Source organism: Chelmon rostratus, chromosome 16 (genome assembly GCF_017976325.1).
Source record: "Chelmon rostratus isolate fCheRos1 chromosome 16, fCheRos1.pri, whole genome shotgun sequence".
Taxonomy (NCBI): Eukaryota; Metazoa; Chordata; class Actinopteri; order Chaetodontiformes; family Chaetodontidae; genus Chelmon; species Chelmon rostratus.
The window spans coordinates 15829397-15844389 of record NC_055673.1 but is presented as its reverse complement, the minus strand read 5'-3'; the positions used below and the strand labels follow the sequence as shown (position 1 = coordinate 15844389).

The following is a 14993-nucleotide window of genomic DNA, read 5'->3' as shown; positions in this document are numbered from 1 at the left end:
GCCAGTCTCACCTGCGGGGGTTCTTCCGGATGCTTCTGCTTGTCCTCGCACTGCGCTTTCAAACCCGCTGGTGTCAGTTTCCTTAAAGTTTCATGTCATTTTTTAGAGCCCGTCTGTCTGTCTGACTGCAGGAGACAGTCACTTCTCCAAGAGCCAGGTGAGCCTCTGGTTCAGAACATGCTGCTTCACCTGCAACCCAGCATACACAGAGCTACCTAAATCCAGTATGGAGACATATAGATGATGACATTCCTGAAAGATTGAGGGATTATGATCTCATGCTCCTTTTTTGACCTTTTACAAACTTGAAGTTTCAAAAAATAGCAGCGGTCACAGTAATAAATGAGTTTCTCACTGTCATTGCAATAATCAATTATGTCTGCCTGGTGGAAAATACATTTACTCAAGTATATGTATATACAGTTTTGAGGTATTTCACCACATTCAGAGGGAAATATATTTTTTAGTCTATGATGGCCTTATTAAATATGATACATTGTTGTAGTATCTAATGTGCTTAAAATTAGTATATAATTTGCTAACAATTAGCTCCATTTGGACCAGCTACACGAGTAGAATGCAACTTTCATGCATCATTGTTAACAATGCAAAAAAACTTTTCATTTTGATTTTTTAGTCAATTTTGCTGATAATACTGGGCTTTTACTTTACTTAAAGTTGTAATGCATGACATTCATTTGTAAATTTTAAACTTGTATTGTTACTTTCACTCCAGGACCTGATTTCTTCTTCCACTACAAAATTATTTGTAAATACATTTTGGTCCACATGCCCTGCAGCTCTTTTCAAAATGGTCTGTTGGAGGCTGAAAGGCTAAAAAGACAAAACATGTCATGCTGGAGGATGGTAAACACGAGCCGAAGGGTTGGTTTCACAACACGGTAACGTGCAAGTTTCTTTTGCTTTGAAAGTGGTAGCCAGTTAAGTAATTTCACAGTTTGAGTTTGAATGTATATTTGGGTGAACTGGTGGTGATTTGCATAATGTGATTAATTTTCTAAATTATAATGTAATACAAGATTATGCACCACAACAAGCAGCTTTATTATCTTCAATGAAATTTGTTCACAGCCACGGTTATAAAATCATGATATAAAACATATCACATAACATATGCCAGTCAACACCTCCTTAAAAGTAAGAACATCCTCAAACTACAACACATCCTGAAAACACTGATGTTGAATTGATTTATAATCAGAGTCTCATGTCACACGTTGTCACGTTATTCACATGAGTGTGGGGTTAAATGCATCTCACGTGCAACAATCCTCCAATCTTAAACTGTCTATTGTGTGAGAGCCGCGTTTCGAAGTGCCATTGGGTCCTGTCAGTAGAGGAAATCACATCTCCTAGAAGTGACGTTAGGCACAGAAAAGCCGTTTCTCTCGGAACGCCCTTGGAATGAAAGAAATGGTTTCTGTAGAGGGTCAGAGCCAAGAGGGAAGACCCAGTCTGGGCTGAGCAGCGAAACAGAGACAGAATCAGAGAGGGAGGAGGGAAGGATCAGGGAATGCCTTTTGCCTCCCTCCTCCAAGTTTAGAGTGAAAGCTGTTGTGGCAACAGGAACGTGTGCCATGTCTGTCTCTCTCTCCCTCAGCAGTCGGCGGCATGCATACCTGGGGGACTCCCTCACCTCCCGTCTCCCATCCCAGTCGAAACTCACTCCATCCCACCCAGAATGCTGCCCTTCATTGTGCTTTATCCTGCCTGCACTCACACACAGGTAAGCAGGAATGCAATGGATACTCACATGCATATTCACAAATATTAACAGATACATCAACAGTATAGATGATGCAGATGCACCTACAGATTGACATTCTGTGGCTCCACCTGGTGATTGTTTTCTTTACCAATTGATCTGTTGTATCTTCTCTGATTATTAGATTGTTGATTGGTTTGTAAAATATCTGAAAACAGTAAAAATTGGCCAGCAAAATTTCCCAGAACTGAGGGTAGTGTCTTTTTTTGTCCAGCCAAGAGTATAAAACCCAAAGATATTCCATTTTAAAATTGTAAAAAAGTGAATTCTTGCACTTAAGAAGCTGGAACCGGTTAATCTTTGCCATTCTGGCATTTTTTAACTGAGAAATTACCGTCAAATTAGTAAAAAATAATCCACTTCCTGCTTTTCGTCCACAACCCACACGCATACAGCTTCCTTTGATCTAAACAGCATCACAATAATTACAGGCTGTTCTTATATCACCTCTCAGTTTTCCTCTCTCTCATATCTTTCCTCTTCAGTAACGCAGGTAGTCTCGCTGAAAGTTGATCATTAACTGCAACCAGACCAGATAAAGAAAATATCCACGCTGAGATGTTTCAGATAGGGCTGCACTATAAACACCACTCTCTCCAGCCCAAGAACATAATCTGTCATTGAGCATGAAGGGTTTCCTCCGGCGGGGGAAATCTGAGCGTTTGCCCATTGAGACACACCGGTATGTGGGGAATGTGTGTAGAAAGTAGAAGTGACGTTATATCGAGAGAGATTTAAACAGAGATTGATCGTTGCATTAGGTAACGCCCTCCACCTGTATCTGTGTCTGTCTCGGAAACACTTGGCTTTCATCCATCACATGCTGCATGAACCCATTTTTATTCTCCTTCACAGCCACACACAGCTATGAGGGAGAACACAAGCTGCTTTAAAACACTAACGATCTGCTCTGAACTAATCTAAAAACATATTGTTGATGATTTTGAATACCATCTTCTCATTTATCACAGAATTGATAATCTAAATCTCAAAAAGGCCCCATTTGCAAGGTCATAGATTGAGACAAATTTGCATTGGGAGGCATGCTCAGCACAGCAAAGTGGCTCATTCAGCCATGCCTAAATACTTAGATTGTCTCAGATGCGCAGTGTTGAAACTGCGCTCGTGTTTTTGAGTGTGATGACGGCGATGTCATGGCACCACGCATGTGTCGCGTGTGTACGAGTCCAGTAAGTCATTGTGAAGCGATAAACCTGAAAATCTCTGTTTGTCATCGGGCAGCATTGAACAACAGGTTGAACCAAGGCGTGCTAACCATGGGAAAGAGAGCAGGAAGGCAGCCAGTTGGACTGGTAGAGTCAGCTAATGAAAACCTCTCAAAGGAAGTGAGCGGCTACTGTATCTAAGGATAGTAACGACACACAAGCTCAGGGCTAGCTTACTAGCCTTCTCAGACAAACCCTTCTGGGCCCTTTAAACACCAGTTACCTCACAGGTAAACAAATGTGTGTGTTGCACCTCCCGGCTGAGGGTTATGTGGGTCGGGATCTGGACAAACTGAATACACACAGAAGTCCCCTGCGAATGGAATTTCAGCGGCTCGCATTGTGTGCTCGATTTGAGGATTGTGTTGTTTTCTTATTAAACTATGAGTAAAACAGCTGAAACTCACCTGAGCTTCAACTGTGATTAGCAGCGCAGACAATAAAGATGAAACCTACAGGAATGCAGAAAGGAATCCAACAGCTAGTGGATGATTCCCTCCGTGTTTTTACTGTCTTTCTCTTAAGTGCTATTCTTAAAACAGACAGACAAACAGAGGAGCATGCACACACACACACACACACACGCACGTACAAACACACAGATTTGGTTGACTAATCTGTTCTCATAAGGACCTTCTATTGAGTACTTAAACTCGTCTGTCCACTCTTCACCTTGGACAACAGTCATTAATGTTCTAATATTTCACCGGTGCTGACATTTCCTTAACTTATTGTAACCACATTTTGTGCACAATCCCATTAAGTTCTTTTCCGTATGTGACTAAGAACTCGGTGTAAGCTTTATTTTGTTCCAAGACATAATTGAAGCTGTGAAATGTCACTATAACCTACAGAGAGCGAAACAAAAGCTTTAGTTTGATCCGATTTTGAAAAACGAAAACAAATTCCAGCACTTTTTAGAGCGGTGTTTCCCTTTGAACCATCATGTGTGACTGCATGTTTTAGGGTCTGACTGTAAGCGCTGATAAATACGCTTCTTAAAATTAGACCATTGTAGCATCCCGAGCCAAAGAATTGAAGAAAAAAAGTCCAGGCGTCACTCTCTGTTACCTGACCTCCAGATCATCAGGTTTAATTCTTGATCATCTGTTTTTACATCAGTTTAGCCTTTAATATTGTGTCCTCATAGGTTTGGTGCACAGTGGCACAGAGCCACCAGAAACACTCTTCAGGTGACTTTTATCCATTTTAATGTTTCAATCTAAAGAAAAAAAGGATTTGAATCAGTGTTATAGACCCAAAAGCTTCACTCAGCTGAACCTAAACAAAGAGCTGCCAGATGAGACGGCTCCTAAACGGCATCAGTGCATGTAGACATGCTTGATTTCAAGATGACCAACATCACTCCACATATCTTCTTTTATCTGTGATTAGAGATCAAATAGATACATTTACAAACAAACAAAAAGTCACTGACTAAACGCCCTGCCTGCTGGTGGTAGAGTGGTAAGAGCGTGCTGAGTTATCCAAAACCAAAACTAAATAAGTAAACTTGTGGCTGTACAACTAAAACAGTGAGCCGAAAGGTGTTAAATGCTGCACAGAACGGAGGCAACTGCAAACTTCCAATAGTCATTTGATCTTGTCAATCAAAATACTGACAAACTTTACAAATACATCAATTTAAATCTTATTATAATATTACAACAAGGTATGAAAAATCTGTTTGGAGTTATCAAATCAAACAGTGCAGGAGTTATTGTGCTTCCCATATAATGTGGAAACAAGGCTTTTACAAGCCGTAAATGTTAATAAACACCCTCCCAAATTTATACAATAATGTTAATAAAAATCTTTGAAAAGAATGATTGTAATCTAATTCTCTTCCCTGTTTAACTGATCAAGCAGTTGTCTTTTTCTGCCACCTACTGTGTGTGGGTATGTGTGTGTGTGTGTGTGAACATAATGCTCCAGTGCTTCAGTCACTGCAGTGCAATAAAAAAAAATCAACTTAAGGCTTAGAGCCTTTGTGTTTGAGTAGCTACATCTTCCTCCATTAGTTTCAGAGAAAAGAACTTTTTCTTGTGGTTGGTTTCATCTCCAGGCCTCTATAACGGTCTCTGCAGAAAAGACCTCCTCCCTGGCTTCACTCACTCCTCCCGCAGACGCAGCTCCAGCTGGGTCAGCTCTCTTTTTAGCCCTGTTGTGCCGTTATGTCATGGCTACTGTTCCTAAGTTACTTAGCCCCACCTGCCCAGATACCAGCGTGTAGGTCGGTCCCTTCATCCTCACAGAGCTCTGCTTGCTTCTTTCTTTGCGCAGCCTTGTTTAACACTGGTAACCTGCGCCTCACACTGCGTTCATGCGCTTTCATTCACCACTGAGCCTGACTTTCATACCTCATTCTAATTATTATTGTCCCTTACTTAATTACATTTCAGTTTGTTATTGCTATGTTGGCATGCGTACCCTTTCTTTGTGGCAGCTTGCGAGCCTGTCGTAACATTGGAAAATACTTAAATAAAAAATAATGTGTGGAATTTAAGTAGCACATATTATCTCTTTCTTCTTCTCTCCATGATGTTTTTTGGTTAATTAGTATGAATCAAATAGAATGAATAATGAATTTCATTACTTTTTAATCACTAATTTCTTTCTTCTTTTTTGTCTTGCAGACAACAGACTGTCGTATGCAAACATATACAGACACTGCCAGACAATAAATGTCTATATTGGTCCAAGAAAGGTCCATGAAACAGTTTTACTATTGGTATTAAGCAAACTGTGCATCTAATTAGTTTCTTTCCATTTTGTTTGTCTAAAGGCTGCAAACTGTGTACAGATATGTTAACATCTGAAATATTAATATTGGGTTTGGTATCTGAAGGATACACTTGTACTGCAAAAAATATAGCAAGTAGGAAAAAAAGAGGAATGTGGTCAATGCTCTACCGCAATAGCTAGGCGTAAAGCTACAACCGTCAAGAAGAGGGCGCTAGTGCGACAAATTGCATGCCAGGTGCCTACCTAGAAGAAGAAGACGGCTGCAGCGGGACCACATCTTCGAAGAAGAAGAAGAAGAAGAGGACGAAGACATCACTTCTGTCATGTAATCATGACCAAGGTTATCGCGAAGACACTGCCTAAAAACGTGGGCTTTATTTGACAAATACAGAGTGTCATCTTAACTCGGTAAGAAGAAGAGCTCAGCAGCTCCCTGTTTTCTGTAGTATTTATGTGTCTGTGTCAAATAAACCGGCATTGAATTGCTAGCGGCTTTAGCTAGTGTGCTAACTCCCTTTGAAAATAATCACAATAATACACCTAACCGCTTTTTGATTATATATAACGTTGTACGATCGGTCAGCATCTTATGTTTTACGTTTTTGTCCATCACAATACACCTCGGTGGGTGGCAGCAAACATTAGCAGTTACACTGTGGTCTCGGGGCACGGTTTTCGACGTGGTTACGTAGCATTTACCTGGCATGAATGTGATGGTGTACTAGATAATTCTGTGAGCACAGTTCGGTGTGCCGTGCCCTGTCACCCACAAGGGTGACGTTTTTGGTGATCGGCATTGTTAAGGGGCCCAGCTGTTGAATCCACAGCTGCTGTTCAGAGCATTTATCAATTGAAAGGAAACGGGTGAATGTGTTCGCTGCCAGTATTCACACATGCGATGCAAAGCGTGAATGACAGTCGGCTTTGACAGCTAACGCCAGATGTCGACTCTTCTATCATTCCAGCCCAGGTCGCGATGAGCGTCCCGTGTTTCTTGTCGTCCGCTACCCGAAGCCTCAGCCTTCCGTGCCCGGCCGTCGGTGTGCTCCGCTGCCGGCTGCGGGGCCCCAGCTCCCTCACAAGGTGAGTTTCATCTGGAATGTACCCAAAGGCCCAATGGCCACCATCTAAAAACGTTAACACATAAAACCAATCTTTTCTGCAATGCTGGACATAACCAGCTGTGAATTGTAATTCTGGCGCTCTGTAAGTTTGTTTTTGCTTACGGCCTGGAAAGGCAAAGTCCAGCTGATGGTTTTGAATGCCCCTCTCACATAAGGCTGCGGTAGCTAGCTACGCACTCACTGCTTTATCTCCATTTTATTGCTAGAAATATGTCCTCCAAAAGGCAAATGGACCATCTGGAGAGAACAGCGAGCAACTCCAGACAAGATGTAAGCTGATATTTTATAGTTGCGTACATTCATCTTAACTATTAGCAGTATCTGACAGTCCACCCTAAGATTGTTGATCCACTCTTAAACTCTGCTCTCTTCCTGTGTGTGTGTGTCTGTCTGTCTGTCTGTCGGTCTGTGTGCACGTGCGCTTTTTTGTGCTTCACTGGCTGCCTAACTCAGGCTGTGTATCCAGCTCAAGTATGTGGCATCATGAACGAGTCAGAGATGGTGAAACGGTTGAGAATAGCTGTCCATCCAGACTTCAGCTTCAAAGCAGGACAGTGGTGAGTAGACACTTGCGGAAACCTTTTTACCACCAATTTTTTGTCTGGTGAAGGAAGCAGTCATGGTGTGCTGTGACACCTGAGGTATTGCACTAATGAGAAGTGAGCAGGTTACTCTGGCTTAGACATGTTTTTATTAAACAAATAAATAAAATTGGGTTTGTGTTTGCGTGTCAGATTTTCTAGATCAAAATGTCCACATGACAGAAGTAGCGCCGCTTTCAGTAATAAGTTACTTTTCTCATCTTGGGTTGGTTGGGATGCCTCCTGCTCTGTTTTTACAATTTCACTCTGCCCCATGATTCTTTGACACTTTCTTCTTCTGCGGCTGTTTGCAAACCAGCTTTGAGGTTCAGCTAACTATCGTTTTATTGCCCAATTTTATTGTCCCGTTGCCCAAATCACACTACTGTATATTAGTGAGATCATGAGATCACATGAGAATTGCGAGATCACATGAGAATCCAGCCCTGATTAACTTGCACATCCCCAGGCATTTCAAGAGCAGTAAATAGCAGTGGCACAGCAGTAAATATTTCCCTTAGTGTTTCTGCTATATATTGGGGACAGGTTATGTAGCAAATCAGGGCTGGCTTCTCATGTGATTTTTGTGATCTCGTGAATCCAGCTGCCTTGCCAGGTCATGTGATTTGGGCAAGGGGACTGCTTCCAGGACGGGACTGCCCACTGCTACATAAAGATATATTTAAAATGCTGCAGTATTATAATTTCAGTCATTAAGTTTGTTAGGATTTCAGGGTTGTTGCATTCACTCAAGATGCTGAGCTGTGATAATAGTGTTATAGTAATGGTGTAATAGTGGTAACAGTGGTGCTTATCTCGTGTTACGTCATGCTGTTCACACTGCCGTCAGCAAAATCCGCTCACATCACTGAGATGTGGTGAATTTCTGAAGCTTACAACATCTCTCTGACTCCTGCAGTTAGGTGACCATAAACTTGTGACAAAATTGCTGCAAAGCCACCATAGCTGGTGTTGACATTGAAATAAAATGTAAACAATAAAATCTCACTCAGTTCTCCGAGAACCAGATAAAATATGTCTGGGTCTTTTTTTGTTCAGGAAGGTTCCTTACTAGGTGAAGTGACCCAGAAGTGACAGCCATGAAAAGAGCTGTTCAAACTCTCGAAATGTGATAGAAAGGTGCTTTAATGCTTCCTTTCTTATCTCCTCCAGCATAGGGTACAGTGGATCATCCTTTATGAAAGGAAAGGAGATTATGCCAGCCTACAAATCCTTGCAACAGCAACATTTAAAGCAGCGCACCATTCAACATCCTTTGTCGTATAATGTAAGTGCAGTGGGATTCTCTTAGCACTGCGGTTGTCTTTTCCAAAGTCCTTATAAATTCTCCCTCACATCTTTCCTCAACCTTGTGGTGTTTTCCATTAAGGTCAAGGTAAAGTGTAAAAGAAAAGACATAGGAAGTGTGTTTGATCACAGTCTAGATTTGCTTTGTGAAATATCCCTCAGAGGTCCTGCTGTAGTGTCTGTAGTGCTCATAGTAACCACAAGATGGCACCATTGTGTTTGATTTGTTGTCATTGGCCTGGCGGTTTCTCTTATCACAAAACTTTTACAGTCAGCAGTAGTTTATGATCCTACGTCACAGTTAACATGTGAGCCAGCTCAAGACTCGTATTGATAAGAAGAAGCCAGTCGAGGATAATAACTTAAGGAGGATTTATGGGAACCTAATAAGCCCAAACTTGGTCAGAGGTTCGCGTATGAAACTGCCGTATGGACTGGGCTGCACGTATGCTTGCAGCTGTGAATTGAAAGGTGCTTGAGACACAGTAGCTTGTTTTTGACTGGTGCATAACGTTTGGAAATGTTGCAGCTTTCAAGCTAACTTCCACTGACTCTTGTAATCAAAACAGCAAGTTAAATACTTCTTCGATGAAGGCAGAGCTTTTTTTTTCCCAGAGTCTGTGTCTGTCAGTTAGTGTTGCCGGTGTTAATTACTGTTCCCTTCACATGCAGTATATGAACACGAGCCCATACTGCAGGTGGGCGGTGGTGAGATATAAAACCGGCAGCCAGTTTCCCTGCAGTGTTTGATAATGAATGGAAATAGATGGAAATCCTTGAGTTTCAATGTTTCTGAGAAAAAGGACTGTTTAGTTGTTTGTCTCCAGGTGGGAGAAGAGGAGGTGGGTGGGTGGAACATATGTGTGCGTCTTCACAGCAGATCCATATTTATGATGCCTCTGAGGGCTGTGGAGTCAGTGTCTCTCTCTAGTGTAACAGTGGGTCATTGTGTTGGTTGAACATTAGCCCGACTGTTTAGCATTGCTGTTTTCCTCTGGGGGTGCTCTGCCTTGCTTGTTGATGGACAGATGCAACCATGTTGCATGTCAGACTGGGACGCTGCACTTTGTTTAAACTTACTAGCAGGCAACTTTTCATCTGGTGTGGGTTTGTTCTGCTTGGTTTCTGGAACAGGCTGCCCCCTTCACTGAGGTCAGAGGGCACAAAACTACCTCCATTCACACTTTGACCCTCAGTTCAGGGCTTTCTTACTCACAAACTACCTATTCTTTAGAGATCTGAAAAGTCAGCCATATTTGGCTTGTGATCATGGTTCAAAGTAAATTATTGTAATTATTTTTCACAACAACATGCACAGCAGTTATGTTAAAACACATCCATAGTCAGGCTCAGTCTTGTAGTGTTAGAGTAAAGAACAGGAACACATTTTCACCCATTGAGTTTCCTATGACTCATGTTAGCTGAAGCCTACAAAGTGCTGTAAACTTAACTTCACAGGCTGTAGTATAGATATGGGTGAAGTTCAGACATCCACTTCTGTATTTAAATAATCATCTTAATTGTGTGTGCAGGGTGGATTTCTTCATCCCCGGTGTGGAGAAAGTGGGAGGCTTCTCCATGTGCTCGAGCCCGGGTTTGCTGCAGAGGGAGGGCATCGTTGAACTCGCCATTAAATACAGCAAACACCCCCCAGCACACTGGGTCCACACCATGGTGAGAGGGTCCATCAGATATTTCATCTTTCATATAGAGATATATGATAGTGGAAACCGGGGAAGATCGCAGCCCAGAAGTAGGAATATTCTAGAAAGTAGATTCGGTCATCCACGTGTCCGTCTAATGACGTGGTTAGTGTGCGCATGAGAGAGACGGTGAAACCATGTGAAGGAGAGAGATTGCAAGAAAGGAGAACGAGTGGAGCAAAAGGAGTGTTGAGAAATGGCGTTGTAGAGTTTGGAAATGAAGACAGCCACATGATCATGCCGCTGGTTATTCTAAGAAGTGACGGCAAGTCAGATGATATTTTCAGATTTTTATTTTATTTATTTATTTGTTTTCTTTTCTGGCCCGCAGAAGCAGTGGGCACTTAGCTGCAATAAAAAGTTACAGTAAAAAGTTGTGATACACTCCCAGCTGAACAGTTAGCTCATTTAACCTCTTCAATGGTTTCTGTCCTTTTCATACTTTTGGTTTTGGCTCCATTACCCACACTGATGTTTTTCAGTCATGTGTAATTGCTCTCAAGAGTTCAGTTAAAGTGAGTTGTCAAATTTGAAAACAGCTTGTGTAGTAGATCCAAAGTAGAATTGTGATGATAAAGCTAAGAACTGGAGAAGTAGGTGTTAAATTGTGTTGGCTTATGCACATTGTGTTTGGTCTGAAAGGACATGCTCCAAAACGCAGCGTTTTCTAATCCACTGTTTGCACAGATTTGTATGAATATGAAAAATGTTTCCTCCCTGCTTCCCCTTCCACTTCTGTACTTTGCATGTTTGTTTGCAGCGTCTGTGTTTGATGACGGACCTTAATAAATAGCTTTGAGCAACTACGCCACTTGTAAATAAGTATCGGAAAGCGAGCGATGTGATGTGTGTGAGTGTTCTGAGACTTACATCTCTCTGCTCGGGGATTGTTTGATATCCATTTGTTTGATATTGCGCTCCGACTCCTCTCTGCGAGCAGGAATAGCGTAGGGACCATGACAGCAGATTAAGAGTGTTAGCATTGTTATGTGTTCGCGTGCTCACGCGTGTACAAAAGCAGATGGAGGCATATTTGCTGCTCCTTTTGACTTCAAAAACCTTCACTGCGCAACTTTTGAAGTCGCTTTCCCCCGTACCGTAACATAGGTTAGTTGTGTGTATGCATACTGATCTAAAAGTGTTTTTTTTTTTTTTACTGTTTCCTGAGGCTTCCATATACTTAAAGCTGTATTTTTCTTTGGAATTTATTTCATAGCTCAAAAGGTGAATTTCAGCTGCAGAGCACAGAGAAATGTTGTGAGTTGTTGAGTGTCTAAGTTACCCAGCTCAACACAGTCTGCTGCGATCTCTTCTTTTTCTGTGTCGGTCTTTATTTTCATTGCTCCTCCTCCCTCCTTGCGCTCAGTGTACAGTGGGCTCACAGGTTGCCATGCGTGTCGGCGGGGACTTCTACTTCGCCCCGTCGCCCTCTGACCCCTCCGTGGATCTGCTGCTGGTGGCCGGCGGCGTAGGGATCAACCCTTTGTACTCTATCCTGCTGCACACCGCAGATCTGCTGCATGTTAACCGTGCTTCTGGTGGCCGGGACTACAACATCGGCTCTGCCCACCTCTGCTACAGCGCCAAGAACACTCAGGAACTGCTCTTTAAGGTGCCTTCTATGTGTTGTTTTTGACCGTTGGAGTATTTTGATGTGGAATTTCAGGACACATGCTGATTTTTAATTTTAAAGTATTTCTGCCAGTGTCTGCAATATAGCATATCGGACACTGGTGTATCAGTGTCTGTAATATTGTGGCAGATGTGCTGCAGCATGTAAGCAGAAACTCTGTCACAGATGTATTATAACCTACCCTCTGTGCTCCCAGAGTTCCATCATCGAAGCGTGTCGGGAGTTCCCTGACAAGTTCTCCTGTGACCTCCACGTCACGCAACAGAGCACAGACGCTGACCCGCATCTCCAACCGTTTCTCACCCGTAAGGAACAAACGCACACACAACCACACAGACTCCTACACATGTATACTTATCTTTATTGAGCTGGGATGATTCAGTTACTGTCACATTCTACAGCAGTCTGTCTTTGTTGATTAATCTGTCGTCATGTGGAATAGACACTATCAAAGGTCCACCTGGGAGACTCCGAGGAAATGGGTGTCACTGCACTGAGTTTTGATTAATTGATTGGCTTCCCCTGTGTCTCCGCAGGCGGGAGAATCACAGAGGAGGAGTTGCGGGCCCATGTGGACCCACAGAGGACTTTGTGCTTCCTGTGCGGGCCCCCGCCCATGATCGAAGCAATATCAAAAACCCTCATGGACTTCGGCCTCCCGAAAGACAGAATCCTTTTCGAGAAGTGGTGGTGAACCTTAACGATTCCCAGAAACCTGCGTGGTTGTCCTCCCGGCTTGTGCTGGTTCTGGCAGTCTTCAAAGGGAAGATGAGGGTGTGGTGAGAATGGAGAGCAACTGAAATATTCCATTCCACTAATTTGGACTTTATCAAAAGCAATGACTTTTATTTCTTGTAATCTAAAATGGATAGCTGAGCTGACCATAACTTCTCAACTTTGGCAACACTGCTCAGCTTGCTGCCTCGCTGAATGGGCAATTCTTTGCGTACAATAGACACATTGTGACACAGATGTCACACAACTAATCAATTCTCATTATCAGTCTGTATCTGACTGAGGTTCTGCTTTAAGTTCATCACCGATGCTTAGTTTTTCTCCAAATAAGGTTTACGCGTTAATTTATCTATGCAAGCGTGCCTGAAAGCAATAATTTGACACTCTTTGGAACTTATTTGCTTCCTTGACAGAAGTTAAATGCAAAGAACAATACCACTTTTCCATCTGTTTGCTCAACATTAAGCTGCAGCCTGTAGCCGATTAGCTTAGCGTAAAGACTGAAAACAGAAAACAGCTAGCCTGCCTCTGTCCAAAGGTAACAAAACTCACCTACCAGCATCTCTGAAATGTGAAAACAACATTTTGTGGTATTATGGAGGGGGGTTATGTGCTTAACTTTTTCCAGGGAGTAACTGCACCCTTACAGTAAATAGTCCAGTACACAAGCCCCTACAAAACTGCAACTTGTTTTTACAGGTTGGGTTTTGTATGGATGACACAAACAAGACATGATGTGTTAAACCATCAGCTTTAGGCAGATTTTCTATACTTCAAGAAGAGCCAGCTAGCTGTTTCCCCTCCTGGACAGATGCGAGTGTGGTACTGATCTTTTCACCTAACTTTAAACAGAAAGCGATTAAACATATTTCCCAAAATGTCAAACTATTGCTTTTAAGTCCAAAGGATATAAAGTATCAGTGCAAACAATAGCAGTCTGTACTGTTAATTTAAACTGTACATAAGTGTTTTAAGGAGTGACTCATGTTCCTCTATGAAAATACCTCTGCTAATTTGATGGAATATGATCTTAGATGTTTATCTTTACTCAGTGAAGTAATGCCAAGCTATGTATTTGCAGAACTGAAGATTTTAGAGTTGTTTGCCCGATGAGTTTTGAGTTACAGTGGAGTGAATTTTTCACATGTTACTCACATGCAATCTTTACACCGTGTATTCTTAGGGTCAGAATGCTAACTATCTCCCACTTATTGGCCAGTTTTACTGACTCTCACACTGTTACATGCATACACAGTGCCTATCTCACAAACACACTTCTACATACCCATAAACGGTTTCTTCTCCTGGGGTGGAGTGGGGATCCCATGGTGCACTGTAATGGAACCTCCAGGTGGTCTCTGATTGCCTCGGATCACTGAACATCCCTCGGAGATGGTTGCAAGCTTCTTGTTGTCGTCTCCCAGTGGGGGGTTGCGAAGTCGAGACTCATTTTCGAGTTGTTTGTGCGTTTCTTCCTCATATGAGGAAAACTGTTTATGCTGGCAACGTGAAATTTAAAAGAAATAAAGGAAATTGACTCAATCTGTTTTCAAACACTTTATTGACCTCTGCTTTTATACAAAGACTCACATGTCGCACTACTTACACACAACACAAGGCGGCCCAGGAAATGAGTAATAAATAGCTGATTTCTAATTTACACATTTTCTGAAGAGGAAGGGTCTATTCTTCCAAACTACAAAAAGCATTATTTCACTCACCTCTTGTGGTATCTAACCAAGCTGACAAATTTGGTTTGATTCAGATGACAGTGGAGGTAAGTGGACATAATGTGTCTTTCTTGGAACTGTTTTCTATTGAAGAAATAGTCTGCAAGAAAATTGTCAACCATGAGTTCTGTGGATTATGTAGGCTATCCACGACACTGCTTTCGGAGAGATGTTTCTGGTTTTGTTTTATCTAATGAGCACAACAAACAAAATTCCTTTCATCTCCACTGAGGTGAAGAAAACCAACACGAGCAAGATCCCACTAGAGCTCAGTGACAGAATATTCTTTTTGTAATTCACATGAACTGACCCTTTAACGTTTAGGCCCAATAAAACTCAATGCAGTGTCGAGCCCGGCTGATGCCAGTAGAGCATATTAAGAACATTTTTGACAATGATCTCTTAAATGTTGTTTTGTGACA

General features: G+C 42.2%; 1 protein-coding gene across 1 annotated transcript; it reads left to right on the top strand.

The window, feature by feature from the left end:
* Positions 1 to 6028: 6028 nt before the first annotated feature.
* oxnad1 (oxidoreductase NAD-binding domain containing 1) lies at positions 6029 to 14377 on the top strand. The gene is made up of 8 exons (XM_041955342.1): positions 6029 to 6165; positions 6723 to 6840; positions 7088 to 7151; positions 7335 to 7438; positions 10303 to 10444; positions 11840 to 12085; positions 12303 to 12411; positions 12643 to 14377. The coding sequence occupies exons 2-8, from the start codon at positions 6734 to 6736 to the stop codon at positions 12798 to 12800; spliced, it is 930 nt and encodes a 309-aa protein (XP_041811276.1). The 5' UTR covers positions 6029 to 6165; positions 6723 to 6733; the 3' UTR covers positions 12801 to 14377.
* Positions 14378 to 14993: the final 616 nt, after the last annotated feature.